This window comes from Chionomys nivalis, chromosome X (assembly GCF_950005125.1).
Source record: "Chionomys nivalis chromosome X, mChiNiv1.1, whole genome shotgun sequence".
In the NCBI taxonomy this organism is placed as follows: Eukaryota; Metazoa; Chordata; class Mammalia; order Rodentia; family Cricetidae; genus Chionomys; species Chionomys nivalis.
In genome coordinates, this window is record NC_080112.1 from 95,836,948 (window position 1) to 95,852,843 (window position 15,896).

At 36.4% G+C, this 15,896-nt stretch overlaps 1 protein-coding gene across 1 annotated transcript in view; it reads right to left on the minus strand.

Moving 5' to 3' along the window:
- Positions 1–15,896, minus strand: part of Radx (RPA1 related single stranded DNA binding protein, X-linked) — a 79,761-nt gene that overhangs the window by 54,441 nt on the left and 9,424 nt on the right. The window contains 5 exon segments of the mRNA XM_057760438.1: positions 533–694; positions 1,859–1,963; positions 8,485–8,607; positions 8,716–8,807; positions 9,001–9,109. Of these exon segments, the coding sequence (XP_057616421.1) occupies positions 533–694; positions 1,859–1,963; positions 8,485–8,607; positions 8,716–8,807; positions 9,001–9,109 (591 nt within the window).

Sequence of the window (15,896 nt, forward strand, 5' to 3'; positions counted from 1 at the left end):
TCTGCTTAAAAGAAAATTAATGTTAATCTTCTCACCACGAATCCAATTCCAAATTCAATACCACATTTACTCTAGTATTACTTTTTATTTAAAATCAACACTCAATCATGCTATATACAAGAGAAACATCACATAGCCATCAACATCTGGATATCTGATTTGTAGCACCTCATTCAGATAACAACGTTCTTCCTATGTAATTTAATACAATAGGATTTCCAATGTCAGAGCTGATCTTAATGACATTAAATCATTGGAGGTGATCTCCATGATATTAAATCAAGATACCATCCCCAAGTTATCTTCCATCTTCTACGTTCTCTCTTTGTTTTTTTAGTCTAATAAAATAAAAGAATTAAGCTTTAGGAGACATAACATATATTTTGTATCTATATTTGGACAAAATTATTGTCACTAAGGTATGGTCCACATAGGATCATTCCTGTAAGCAAAGGGAATATACATGACTAATAGAAATAACACATATTAAACTTGTAACATTAAATAAAGGAACTGACAATTATAACAATACCTCTAATGAAGCGACTGTACTTGGGAAATGTCTCTGGAACTGGTGGATAAGGGTAATAGCCACCAAAAGCAGTGTTCTTTACCTCTGAATCAGACTTTGCTTTAATCCACTGCATACACTTTTTTACCTTGCTATCATATGCATACGGTTGGCCTCTGTGACCTGCTTGCAAGAAGGGAGAAATGCAAATAAACAAATATTTTTTTTAAAAGATAAATAAAGAGGTCACTGAAATACATTGGGCAGAGTTTTTGTGAAAAGAATTATCATCAAGTCTCTCATTTTATATAAAAAATCAATTTTACTATGTATAATATAGCAATTTTACTTATCTAGTATGTTGCATATAATTATCCAATGTCAGTAAATACATCCTAAGAAAATCAGACATATCAGAGCTCAACCGGATTTAAAACCAAAACTGTCTATGTGATAATAAAAATCACAAGGGGGGAAAACCCTGAAACTTCATTCTAAATGGTTGGCATCCTCTGAAAAGCTGTTTTTTGATAACTTATTGACTTGATAGTATAGTGTAATCTCAGAATTAAAATACATATGGACACAGTTTGGGGTTTAAATTCATGTTCTAAGGTGGACCTTAAAATGTCACATTTATATCAGACATTGTTAATATTTACAGAATATTGATAAAGACATATGCTATACATTTCATAAAACTCTTGACAAACTCCTTAATTATCAGCATGGTAGCCTTCTGATCAAGAAATAATGACAAAAGTGAAGTTTGTACATTTTAGCATACACACACACATATATTTCCCCTAAATACTTGTGATATGATGTTGTCTGAGTTTAAGGATGTGTAACCCACATATATAGAGGGTTCAATATATTTGTAGACAAACAATGAAGCTTATTTAGTTATATAAGTTAAATGTGAGATTTGGAGTGAAATTTTGACCCACATTTTTATTTGGTACGTGTGAAAATAATGTTAACTGAACACTTTGATCATTTGGCTAAGACCAAGTGTGAAAATCATCGTGGTACTGAGCCTAACAGTCTTCAACATAACAAGCAATATTTCTATTTTCTATATAAAGTAGTAATCAAAGTTTATTAAATGACATAAATGCAATTTTCCAATGAGCCATGAAACCATTTCCTACCAGCAGTAATACAGAACTAATCTATTTCATAAGTCAAATACTGGTTATTAAAATATTTTACAGTCATAATGATGTCAAAATACAGCTACCCTGAAATTGAATGTTATATGGTAGAAATTAATATATACTAAATGGTTCTAATGAAAAGACAGTGTATTACATTTCCAATAGAAAGCTATAAAGAAGTACTCACCAGCAATAAAAATGCGGCTCTCATTTGTAGTGGTGAGGTGAAGCAGATTAGGTACTTGATTTTTGTTTCTAGCAACTTTCAACTGAGTACAAACAAGACATGTCACTGCAGAAAATGGAAAACACATGTGAAATTGCATTTCTGTTCCGAAGAGGAGGATCTACTGGAAATTCTCCCCAAGACTTAACAGAGGCAGACACCAGAAAGAACTTTTCCTACAATGCCAATTTAGACTTACTAGGTAAATTTACCAGTGTCGAGTCTGCCTGAGATGCTGCATTTTGAATATTACCAGGTATCCTCTTGCTGCCTGTCCTTGGATCAAACCAGGATCTGATGCTACCTAGTATGTTCTTTTTTGTTTATTTATTTATTTATTTATTTATTTATTTATTTATTTATTTATTTATTTTGTCTTTTTTAACCAGGGGTCTTTCCTTTGGAAAGTACAAAGACTACATGTAAACGAAGCAAGTTGTTTATTGTGTAAAAATCATTCTAGTTGGGAACATCATTGTGAGTAGTTGTTTTCTACTGGGAAAGGAAACTTAGCTTCTTTGAGATACCTCCACTGATTTCCTCAATACAATACTGACCCCTGCTCACTTGAAATCCTTCCATCAGAGAAGGATATAGAGTATTAATTTGTATTTGTTTATACGGATGATTTATGTTATGTCTTAAGTAGTTGCATTAATCAAGACTCAATGATGGGATTTATATAACCTCTTAGTTTCTGTTCATCTTGCTAACCTACTTGATAGGTTACAAATGTGACTATAATGAGATTATAATGTCTTCAGACCTTAACTACTTTAAAACCTATCATTTTAAAACTACCTATGACATTATTCTGTTCTTGGGAACCTGCAGTCCACACCAGCCAGGGAATCAGGTAAGCAACCTTCATTCTTCTTTCTCTCCTCCAATTCCTATCCCCCCTCCCCGTTTTGGAGAACATCACCTGCTGTGGCCTCTCTTCCCTACTTCATTCCCAGGGGTCCCCAGCAGATCCTGGTAACACACCCAGCTTTCCTCCCTCCTGTGAACCCCCTTAGATTTCTCCTCCTACCCCATCCCCATTCTTGAGTGGCAAGTTCCCAATACCTAGAAACACAATACCCAGAAACTCCAGGGGCAACACCTGGCAGAATCTCAGAAGCGTTCCCTGCCAGGCAACCCACAATAGCCACACCATTCCGAAGAACCAGAGAGGGCAACAGAAACCAAAGAACAAGACATGCATCCAACAAACCCAAGTGTACCAGACATCAGCATCTAAAATTATGATCATCACAAACCCAGATGCCTAGACACCAGTGTAAAAACACAATCAATAACAGACACTATGTCTCCACTAGAGCTCAACAACCCCACACCACAGTAGGCCCTGACAGATGCAATGTAGCTGAAATACAAGACAAGGACTTCAAAGTAGCTATTATAAATATGCTCAATGACCTTAAGGAGGATATGAATAAATCTATTAATGAAGTCTATGAAAATATATACAGTGGAATGAAATAAAGAAAACTGTTCAAGACATGAAAGTGGAAATGTAATCAATAAAGAAAACCCAAACTGAGGGACAAGTGGAAATAAAATTTCATTACCCTAATCTTATTGGGTACTTCAACTCACTGAATGTTAAAATAATTTTGATTTTGTAAACTAGAACAATAAATAAATAAGTGTAAATTCATGTTATTATTCAAAAGTAAGTTTTTGTTTGAGAACAAAATTTCTCCACAGCAAAAGCATAAATTCATTTTCTATTTCTGCAATTGCTAGTTCTTCCTTCTGTAATAACGAAAATAAAGAAAATTCATTAAAGTTTTAAGAATGGTTTTAACTTTTTTACATTTTAAAAATCAATTAAGCTCATTTTTCGCTAATTTCAAACATGAATAAAATAGATTCTTATGACCCTCTCCCTACACCTTCTCTTTTCTATACTGCCAATAATTACATCAAGAAAACAATTTCGAGCCGGGTGGTGGTTGAGCATGCCTTTAATCCCAGCACTCAGAAGACAAAGGCAGGTAGATCTCTGTATGTTCAAAGCCAGCCTGGTCTATAAGAGCTAGTTCCAGGACAGGTTCCAAAGCTACAGAGAAACCCCACCTCAAAAAAAAAAAAAACCAGCAGAATTAATATTGTTTAAAAGTCTATACTACTAAAAGCAATCTACAGATTTAACATGAAATTCTAATGTCATTCTTTACAGAGCTAGGAGAAAACAATTGCAAAATCTGCACGGAAGCATGATAGATGCTGAAAGGCCAAAGCAATCTGGAGCAAAAGAGTTATGCTGGAGGTATTATAATATTGGATTTTAAACTATGCTAGTGACGTGATAACAAAAACAGCATTATATTGCCATAAAGTAGGCCCATAGTTCAGCAGTATAAAATTAAGACCAAGGCACAAATTTGTATAGCTACAGACATCTGAGTCTCAACATAGGCATGAAAATGTACATTACACTGAGAGTCTATCTCAACCCCATTCTGAATGCCTATCATCAAGGATTAAAAAACTAACAAATGTCGGTGAGGATTTAGGGAAAAAGAAACAATACACTATTGGTGGGAATGTAAATTAGCCCAGTCACTCTGAAAATACATAAAGAGAGAGGCAATTCCTGTGTGGTAACTACATATCTGTGTATACCATCTCAGAAAAACAAAACAAAACAAAGCAGAAAACCCAACAGAACAATTGGCATCCAAATAGGGAAGATCGGTTGAATAGCTCCCATCATTAGGACTAAGACTTGTAACTACAGCTCATCTGTCTGAAAGTGGCGTGATCAGTGGTTTTTTTCCAGTATGGCTACCTTATCTCATGTGGTATAGGATGATGTGGTTCTTCGTGTAGGGGCAGTTGAATGCTCCTCACAATGGCCAAAGGACTCGCGACTGAGGCTGATTATTTAAGGGTGGAGTGTCAGTGGGAGAAATGCCATAGTGGCTATGTCTTAAGGAGTAGCATGTACCTATAATGAATGGAACCCACAATGTCAATCAGTGGATAACCCCCAAATGACTGAGGGGATAGGAAAGATATTGCAATCCCCCAAAATATCAGGGATGGGATCACAAGCAGGCTGTGGCAGCATTTAGCAGCCTTTGTTGTGCGTAATAAACCATGCGACTGAAGTTCAGCTGTCTTCCTAGAAAGGGTTTGCCTGAGCAGGGGAGGAATACCATAGAGAAAAAGACAACTGCATGCTATCATCAGTGCTATATTATGATTTAGCAGTAAAAGTTGCGGCAGGGGGGAGAAGGTATATGTGTTAGCTGGTGTGGTAGTTTGAATGTCATTGGCCCCATAAGCTCATATGGAATGGCACTATTAGGAGGTGTGGCTTTGCTGGAGTAGGTGTGGCCTTGTTGGAGGAAGTGTGTCACTGTGGGGGCGGCTTGGAGGTCTCATATATGCTCATGATACTGTCCAGTGTTTCAGAGCACTTCCTGCTGCCTGCGAAGAAAGATGTATTAGCTCTTGGCTTCTCCTCCAGCACCATGCCTACCTGCACACCACCATGTTCCTCCATGATGATAAGGGACTAAACCTCTGAACTGTAAGCCACCCAGTTAGAATTTTTCCTTTATTAGAGTTGCTGTGGTCATGGTGTCTCTTCACAGCAATAGAAATCCTAACTAAGACAGCTGGCAATTTTTCGTTTGTCTTTTTGAGACAAAGTTTCATATAGTAGGTAGCTTAGGTTGGCCTTAAAGTCAATATATAACCAAGCATGTCCTTGAAATTCTGATCCTCCCACCTCCACCTCACACGTTCTTAGATCACAGATACAGACCACCACTCTCAGAGGTTTGCCATTTCTTAGAGTGGGCAGGGTGCATGGAGAGGAGAATAAAATTAGATCGGTGCAAAGGATTTTTTTCCTGGGAGCCAAAGAACTGGGGCCCATTGGAAGAACTAGATAGTGCAGAGGAAGAGAGTGTCTGACCTCTAAAACAAAAGAAGGAAAAGTCCACAATTCAGCATGCAGATGGAGCCTAAATAACAGCCCAGTAACAAGACTATGACAATCAGGAAATGTTCTGCCTTTGTGTGAATGGGAAAGACTTCTACACAAGAAATGAGAACTTCTTTGTCTGATGGGGAAGCTGTAAGACAAGGGGGAAGTAGGATCAGTCTGAGTGCTGTGGAAGCAGAGACCAAGCAATGTAATTATTTCTCCTCACTTGAGACAAAAGTCCATATAATGTGAGAGAAATCATTATCCTTTTCTGACAGGCCCATTCATAAGAGTCCTTAGGGACGCTTGGTTATCACTGGCTCAGATACTGTCTTAGTTTGGGTTTTTTATTGCTGTAAAGAGACCCCATGAAGCCAGGCGATGGTGGCGCACGCCTATAATCCCAGCACTCGGGAGGCAGAGGCAGGCGGATCTCTGTGAGTTCGAGGCCAGCCTGGTCTACAGAGCTAGTTCCAGGACAAGCTCCAAAGCCACAGAGAAACCCTGTCTCGAAAAACCAAAAAAAAAAAAAAAAAAAAAAAAAAAAAGAGAGACCCCGTGACTACAGCAACTCCTATAAAGTAAAACATTTAATGGGGTGGCTTACAGTTTTAGATATTCAATCCATTATATTCATGGTGGGGAGCATGGTGGCCTGCAGGCAGATGTGGTGCTGGAGCTGAGAGTCCTACATCTTGACTCAAAGGCAACAGAAAGTCAACTGACTGTCACACTGAGGCAAGTTTAAGAAAAAGAGACCCCAAAGTCCGCCCTCACCATGATATACTTGCTCGAACAAGGCCACACTTCCTAATAGTGTCTAAATGGACCCCCTTTGGGAGCCATTTTTTTTCAAACCAGCACAGGTATATATATAGATATAACACATAGAAAAGATAGAATTAGAGAGAGTCGGGCATGTATGTGAGGGGCAGGGTTTTGGTGCTCAGTTACCAGGCTGGAAAGGACTGGGTTCACAGCTACTCCTTCAGGGAACTTAGGGAAGTAAAAGGCATTAGTGGCTTACTGAGTGCCATGGTATGAGGTGATCTGCTGAACTGGAATGATTTAGACCACCATGCAACCTAGGCTATAAAATATGACAGTGATCAGGATGGAATGAGGAAAACAAACAGCAGACAATAGGGCCCGTCTGAGTCCCTCAACGCCCTTTAAAAATAAACTCAGAACGGATCAAAGCCCTTAATGATAAGTCCCGAAACTACTAAAGAAGAACACTGTAAGATGTACGAGCATGCAATTCCTTTCTGAATGGCGACCCAACAGCTTCACAAATAATAGCCAGAACTGGCAAAGGGGATTGAAGTTGATTTCATAGCTTCTGCAGAGCTAAGAAAGAAAATATCAGAATGAACAGATAGTTTAAAAATCAAAGAAAATATTATCAGCTAGCTATTTTTCTGACAGAGAATTAGTATCTGGAATATATGGAGAACTAAAAAAAAATCCATGTCAAAAGAACAAGTAATGTGATCAGTAAAAGGGAAACTGAACTGAATGCACACTTTTCAAAAGAAGAACAAATGGGGGGTTGGGACGCAGTCAGTCGGCAGAGGGCTTCTCCAGCACTCAGGAAGCCCTGGCCTTACTCTCCTGCACCACATAAGCTGGGATGCACAAGAGACTCTTTTTAGAGATAAAAATACCTACAAATGGTTGATAAATGCACAAGAAAGTATTCAACATTCTTAGCCATCAGGAAAAGGCCATTAAAAAGCACACTGAGATTCCATCTCAGCCCAGGCAGAGTGGCTACAATCAAGAAATCAAAAACAGTCGATGCTGGCAAGGGTGTATAGTAAAAAGCAAATTGTAAACAGTGCTGGCCAGAATATAAATCGTCCAGAAACTATGGAAGTCAGTATCGAGTTTCCTCAAAATCCTGAAACAGAGCTTCCTGTGTGGTTCAGTCATAAAACTACTAGGTTGCCATCTGAAGGAATCAAAGGCAATATAAAATAGATGCCTGAATACCCATGTTTACTATTGCATCATTTGCGATAGGAAAAATATATAAAATTAGCCTAGGCACCCATTAATAGGTTAAGTAGAAGAAACTATATATGTAAAGTTTAGCCAGGCATAAAGAATGAAATCATGTTATTTTCAAAGAAAATGGATGAAGAATTAGGGATTACCATGTTAAGCTAAATAAACCAGACTCAGAAAGGCATGAATCAGGTTTTCTGTCACTGGAAGAACCTACACTTTAAAAAAGATAAGAAAGTAGGAAGGCCACTATTTGGGAAAAGTAAGAGGACCAGCAGGAGGTGGGCTGGGAAAAGGGGAGTAGTGCACTGTCATTTAAATCCTAAGCCAACTCCTGAAGAGACCAAACGGTGATGAATATAGACTACTAAATACTTCAACATGGGAAAGATCTGAAATGGTTTTAAATCGTTTGTGTTTCTGCCTCATTGCCACGCCACTTCTCTAAGTCAGATCACTCTCAAGCAAATATGTGTTTGTGTGTGTGTGTGTGCATTCTTTTAGGTATATGAGTATTTTGTCTGCATGCATGTATCTTAACCACGGAGCCATCGCTCGAGCCCCCATTTTACTATTTCTAAGTTTATGCTGCTATTTCCAAAAATAAAGTGATAAAAAGATTGAGTACTTGGATAAATGTTTTCAAAGACTTCTGGCTGAGATGTAGAAAACAGCTGCATTATAAATGGTTGCTCTGAAGTTCCATCAGCAATGTGGATCCAGCGATATGACCAAAAGTCTTCAGCATTTTCTATGTGGAAAGAAGAGTAAAATAAATGAAGGTCACTGCATGCATATGGACACAAGACTCTTCACATTGAAACATTCATTAACACTTTGAAATTTAAAGGCTCACTACCTTTCTTTTTTATCCGTTGCACCCTTCCCACAAAAGTTAACATGCCAACTACATCACAGATTGCTTTTTCCGGCACAGTGTCTAGTTCTGATCTGAAAAGAAAATTTAGATAGATGTTATATCTTTAAACAGTGACAAATCATTCTTCAGTAATAACCATGAAAGTACCTATCTGAATAATTGATAAGGCATAATTTGGGGTGGATTTTGAATAAGATATAGTTCATTACATTCTGGTTACTAACATTTTAAAGATTAAGAGGCTATTATGAGGAACTATTTTACCTTGTAATAAATCGGTTACATAGTTTTGGCAATTTCCATTCTGATTTCAACTGCCTTTCTGGAATGATAGCTATTTTAGTTGGAGGATCTCGAAAATTCAGGCAGATTTCTGAAAAAAAACATATATATTACTTTAATATACTATTTTCCATATTAAGGAATATGTGTATGCATAAATTACTAAGCAAAACCATCCACTGAACAATTTTTAAATTTTTGTTTGAGACAGAGTTTCACTGTGTATTCCTGACTGCTCTGAAACTCGCTATGTAGACCAGGCTGGCCTCAAACTCACAGAGATCCAGCTGTCTCTGCCTCCCAAGTGCTGGGACTAAAGTGCACCACATCCAGTTTAGACTGAACATGTTTATGCTCTCCATTAAACTCAAGGTACAGACGAATATCAATGATCTGCCATCTGCTTCTAAAACTGACCTCCCTACACAAAAATGTGCACCATATATTTTGCTTTGTGTATAAGTGTTTTCTTAATGTTAAAATATTTTATTTTATATGTGGTCTTGTCCAAATGATATTTGGTTTTAGTTTTGAACATCATTGGAATGGAATCCTTTTATGCACAGACTTCTAGGATAGCCTTTTCCATGCCACATAATACTGCTAAAATTTATCCCATACTGGCTGAGTACTTTAAAATTTTCTCTTTTAAAATACTTTATTATTTAGTCACTTATTTCATTTCAAAAAGTAAAAACTTTTTGAAAAATGGTTTTTGAGAATTTCATGGACTATGTTTCCATCCCATTCTCCTCCTTCAACTCCTCTCATGTTCCCCTCTCAAATTCCTGACCTTTTCTTTTATAATTGTTACATATATACTTGTGTGTGCATACATACATACATACACAAATATATGTGTGCATATGTGTGTGAATGTGTAACTTGCTGAATCTATTTTGTGCTGCACATATGTATATGTGTTTAAGGCTGACCACTTACTTTGGAAACCTATCGTGGGTCTTTTCCCTTTCTCTGCAGCCATGATTTGCCTACAGTCTTCATCTAAGAGATTTCCCCATCCATCTTGGCATGTCAATGGATGTTATCAATATGAAGCTCTTATTTACGTGACCATATTACTAAATAATATCCATTACTAAATAATATCCAGATATGATAAACTAGTAAAATTCAGATGCCTATTATTGTGTTGCTGTATATCTGAATTATCTCCATATTTTGAAATTTGTAGAAGAGTTGTTGCAAATGCTATTATATGTATTCCTATGTACACAGGTAAGGGTTTTTCTAAGGTAGTAAAGGAAACCCTGAATTATACTATATATAAACATTTGACTACATGGGACATATTTCTTACAGCTCTGAAATACTATGATTCTTAACCAAGTACACTTCTTTCAATTGAAAACACTCAGAACAATCATTTTACTCTATATTATACAATGTGATCTAGAAATCTCAAGATATCAAAAGTATTTATTATTTGGTTATTTCATGAATATAACTTTTGAAAAAGAGGGCAGAAAGAGAATAGAAATATATAAAGCTACATATTACCAGTGGGGAATATATCCTTAGTGTTACAAGAGATGTTTCATCATTATAAACTTACTTGGTCTTTTAAAATGATTATAAAGTTTTTCTTTAACTTGAACCTTATACATAAATATCAAAAGAACCAAGAAAAATAATCACAATAGTTTGTCTAACAACATAAAACACATAAATGGCAGTGACAGTAACAGCAGTCTCTAATCCCTTACTAATCATCTCTCCCTGACTATACAACCCACCCTAATTATTCTGCTCATAATACTTAGCTGCCCTGCTATTTTCCTAACCCTTTTTACACTTTCTCCTTTCTTCCTAATTAGTCCACTGTCTTGCCCTTTCTTTCCTCAACTAACTACATTTCTATCCATAACCTCTCCTTTTACCCATCACAACTTCTTGTTATAGCCATTAAAATTTTCATTTTACTGCTTTTTGCTATTTTACCTATCTGTCATCCATTGGATTAATGCTTTAATGGTAGACTATTAATCTATTATTTACCGTTGTTTTTCCTGTCTGTATCACGGTGACATAACTGCCTTTGTTCCTTTCATTAAATAGTGTACGATATGTTCTCTTAAAGATCATAGGTATACAGTTCTCAACTCAGCTTAATATTAGAATCAATTGAGGAGTTTTAAAGATATAGAGATGCCTTGGTCTCCTCAGATTAATTAAAACAGTATCTCTGGTAGGTGGACGGTTCCAGTGTTTTTTTTTAAAAAGCTCTCTAACTGACTCTGATATACAGCCAGAGCTGAGAAATATTAAACATACGGCCGAGACAAACTGTAACTTGCAGTTAGCTGCTCATTTCTATAAATTAGCATTTTACAGGAACACAGTAATAATCATTTGTTTGCACATTAACTATGGCTGCCTCCTCTTTCCACAGGCAATGCTGAATGGCTACAGTGTAAACCCTATGGCTAGCTGAGACTAAATTACTTATTTTCCAGAATTTTGCATCAAGAATTTATTGATCGCTGTAGAGAAAGAAAAATAAAAAGTCTACCACTAATCAGAATTATATGGGAAATAGAGACAGCTACTACATTAATAAGCAGCAAAGCTATTTTTAAAGTCCAAAGGACATATTTAAAATATATCACCTTCAAAGGTCACTGTCACTTTAAAATAATTACGTATGCACATTTACATATTGGAAGGCAAATCTTACGTTTTTAAGAACAATTTTCCATCATGAAATGTGGGCTTATGGTTGTGTTCTGTTTCAGGGTTAACTTGTTTTTACAGTGGGTGCTTATTTACTGACCTAGTTTTCATGTGGTTTCAAGGCTCAGAAGCAACAACTAGAATTAGAGGTATCCACAGACATGTAAGAAGTCTCCAGGCCTAGGCTACCTCACTCAACGTATTTTCTTTTCCTTCACCATTTTATTTCTTTTAATTTTTAAAATTTATTCTTCTCTCACACCATACATCCTGACCACAGTTTCCCCTTCCTCCACTCCTCCCAGTCTCCTTCCACTTCCTTTTTCCTCCAGATCTACTCCTCCTCTGTCTCCCTTCAGAAAAGAGCAGGCCTCCCAGGGATAGCCAACCAACATGGCCTAAGAAGCTACAATAAGACGAGGCACAACCGCTCATATCAAGGCTGGAGGAGGCAACCCAGTAGGAGGAAAAGGGTCCAAAACACAGGCAAAAGAGTCAGAGACACCAGCCACTGCCACTGTTAGAACTCTCACAAGAATATGAAGTTACACAACCATAACACACATGCAGACGACCTAGCGGAGGCCCATGCAGGCTCTGTGATTGTTGCTTCAGTCTCTGTAAGCCCCTAGGAGTGCTGCTAGCTGAAATTGTGGGCCATATTCTCTGGAATATTTTCAACTGCTCCTGCTCTCTTATTTGTGGATCATAGCTCTGAATCCTTAAATTTGAGTATATAAAAAGAAGTTAGGACAGAAGCCAGGAAACTAAGAAGGGAATATAGTGGGGGCTGTGGATGAGAAGGAGCTCTGGAGACAGGGATAGTAGGGCACGGGGCTATGAATGGGGAGGAATGGGAAAACAGGGTGGGGACTTAACTGTTAAAAGAGGAGAGAAGAAGGGTAATACTGAGTGTGAGGAAGGAAGGAGAGGTAAATAGCACTAAAGATGTTTGGAAAAGTCATAAGGAAACATAATTTTATAGGCTTACTTGAAGGATGTATACTATATTATTGTACACACATACACACAAATACACACACACACACACACACACACACACACACTACTACCACCACCATGACGACGACAACCACCACCACCAAACTAAAAACAAAAAACAAAACCCAAATGGTGCCAGGCCAAGGAAGCCTCCATTTGAGATTTTGGCCAGGAAATTCCAATGTAATTTCTAACTGCATTCTAAACAGTTACCTATATACCTACAGGTAGTTGTAGCATTCAACCTTCCTTGTGAAACTGATAAAGACTATTCCAGTATCCACAACTGGTCACAATAATAAGGAATAGTAGATGCCTAGTTCCAATAGACTGTATCTACAACACAACTCATGCACCTAAAGTTCAGTGAGAAGTGAGGAAGAAGGGGCAGGCAAAATGTAAGAGCCAGAGAACCAGGAAGCCTACTGCTAATAGTATCTTCTAGACATGATGGAGAAGCTCCACATATCAGCTCTCAACAACATGGTTGCCCAAAGGAGGCATGCATGACAATACCTGAAGCATGATTAATAAAAACTCAGAGATAGATATTGGGGTTCAACCTGAAGACCAGAAAAGCAAAGTAAAGCAGCTAGCCACTGGCTCTTACCACTACCTCAGTCTGAAAATAGTGATCCTGCCTCCAGGAATCTCAGAATGACACTGTGTCTGTCAGCTGTCTCCTCCTGTTTTATAATCCTTTCTAGGACCGGGATTAAAGGCGTGCACTGTCTGGTTTCTAAGGCAACTAGTGTGGCTACTGGGATTAAAGGTGTGTGTTATCACTGCCTAGTCTGTAAGGCTGAGTAGTGGGGTTGTTTATTCTCTGATCTTCAGGCAAGTTTTAGTTATTCAAATACAAGAGAAATGCCTCTACAAACACCAGTTGACATGCTAACATAGATGGGGTGCATTTCATAAGATCCTACCTCTAATTAAAGAACTAAAGGCAGTATATGACTGCTGAGAGAGAAAATCAGTTTTCTGCAGATCTCTGATAGATCATCTCATCTCAACTGGTCAGCTCTAAACATATATACATACAAGCAACAGTAAATGGAAACACACATGTTCTATAATTGTTAAGTACATATATGTACTTATTATGTATACGTGTATATGTCAGTAATGACTGCATAAGGGTCATGAAGTTGAGAGGAAGATACAGGAGGACTTGGAGGAAGGAGAGTGAGCGAAAAGTACAGTAGTCAAGTATAAAATTCTCAAAAATATTTTAATTTAAAAACAGCTCTAGTCTATTAAAACTATAAATCTAGTACAAGGAACTCTGGGCTAGGTCTCAAGAGATTTGTTAATCTAGTATTGTCATAAATAAAGACATTTACCATATCTGCTATTGACTAAGAATGCCCATTCCTTACTAAAGCAGTTCAGTCACTTGGATGTCAGTTTATGGAATATAATTTATCATTTACTAGGGATAATAGTGTATGCTGTCAATTATTAGCAGCTTCTTCTGGCAAACTTTTGTATTTCCATAAGTAATGCTCAACGTATCTAAACCTTTTATGATCCAGTCACTAAAGTATACACTGTGTAAAACTAGAAGATGTCCAACTATATTGATTTTAAGTCTGCTATTTGTGCTAGTGTTTTGTTTTAGAACAAAATGCCCCAGAAAATAAACTGACAGTCATTATGGTTAAAAAATGTAGTTTTCTTTTTTTTTTAATTAAATAATAATAAAAAAGGAAAAAGAAAAAAGAAAAAAGGGGATGGAGAGCGGGAGGGAATTGGGAGGAGGTGGAAATTTTTTATTAAATAATGATAAAAATGGAGTTTTCATTTTTTCTATGATAACTGTTTAGTGATGTGGAGGACTAAGTGTGTAAACTATTTAGGTAATAATTTTCTTCCTAGCAAGAGTTAAACTATGTCTGCAAATGGTTAAGATTTTAATAAAGAATCATGTGTTTGTCTCAAATAGATCAATACTTTAGAACGTAACTAATAACATCTAAATTTCCAAAATTACAAGCATATCTAATAATTCCAAAATTTACTAAATGAATACCTCTAAGCTATTTGGAGAAACTGGTTATCAAAACTTTGATTACAATACTAATTAGGGAAATATCTATCCTGGGTATTGTGGCATACACATGTAATCGCAGCACGTGGGAAGCTGAAGCAGGTCTACTGATATGTTTTATGCCAGGATGGCCTACACAGTAATTTCCATGAGAGATTGGATTTTAGAGTTAGACCTTGTTTTAAAAAATAACAAAAGTCCTTTCAGGATTATAAGAATTATCAACATTTGATTAATGAAAGGTTACATAATAATAATGTATTGAATTTGTTTCTTGATTTTTATAATTGCACTGTGATTGTGCAATAAAATAATTTTTTTTGCTTTTTTTTTTTGAAACAAGGGCTTGCCACAGAGCAAGGCTGGCCTTGAACAATATTTGTTCAAGTCCTTCTGCCTTATCCTCCCAAAAGATGGAATTACAAGGGTGCATTAGCACAGATGTGTAGAATAATTTTGATCTTGAGAAATACATATTATTAGTAAATTGTTAAGCAGACAAAGTTATGCAACGATGTATAATGGCTGTTACTATCTCCAAAATGAAAGTGTATAGAAAAAAATTAAAGAACAAAATAAAACTTAAAAATTATTTGATGAGTTAAGATAATGTGGAAATTCTTTATAATATTCATTCAACTGTAATGTAATTTTGAAATTATTTCAAAGTGAAAAGTTAATTTCACATGTGCGGAAACTACATGTTCTCTCTATTTCTGTTTTGTTTCAAGTAATATATTTACAAACATATAATTTAAGAATTTATAAACTTTATCCCAATCTATTTGTCTTTTCCATGCTTCCCTGAGCTAAATACTGCCTCAGTGTTTGGTATTTGCTTGAAGTGTTTATTTATCTTACATATGCATCTGTATTGATAAAAATAAAAACTAGGTAGTTATATTTACATATTGTTATTTTGTAATATCTTATAACAACTACTTTATATCATTTCACAATATCACTCATACTTTCTAGATTTATACATGTTTATCCATTATATAAAAAAGTAAAGGCACTAAATGATAAAGTTAACAAGGGTCAGCAGAACGGTTCACTGGGTTAAAATCACTTGCTGTATAAACCTAATGATTTAATTTTGATCCTCATATCACAAGGTGGATGGAAA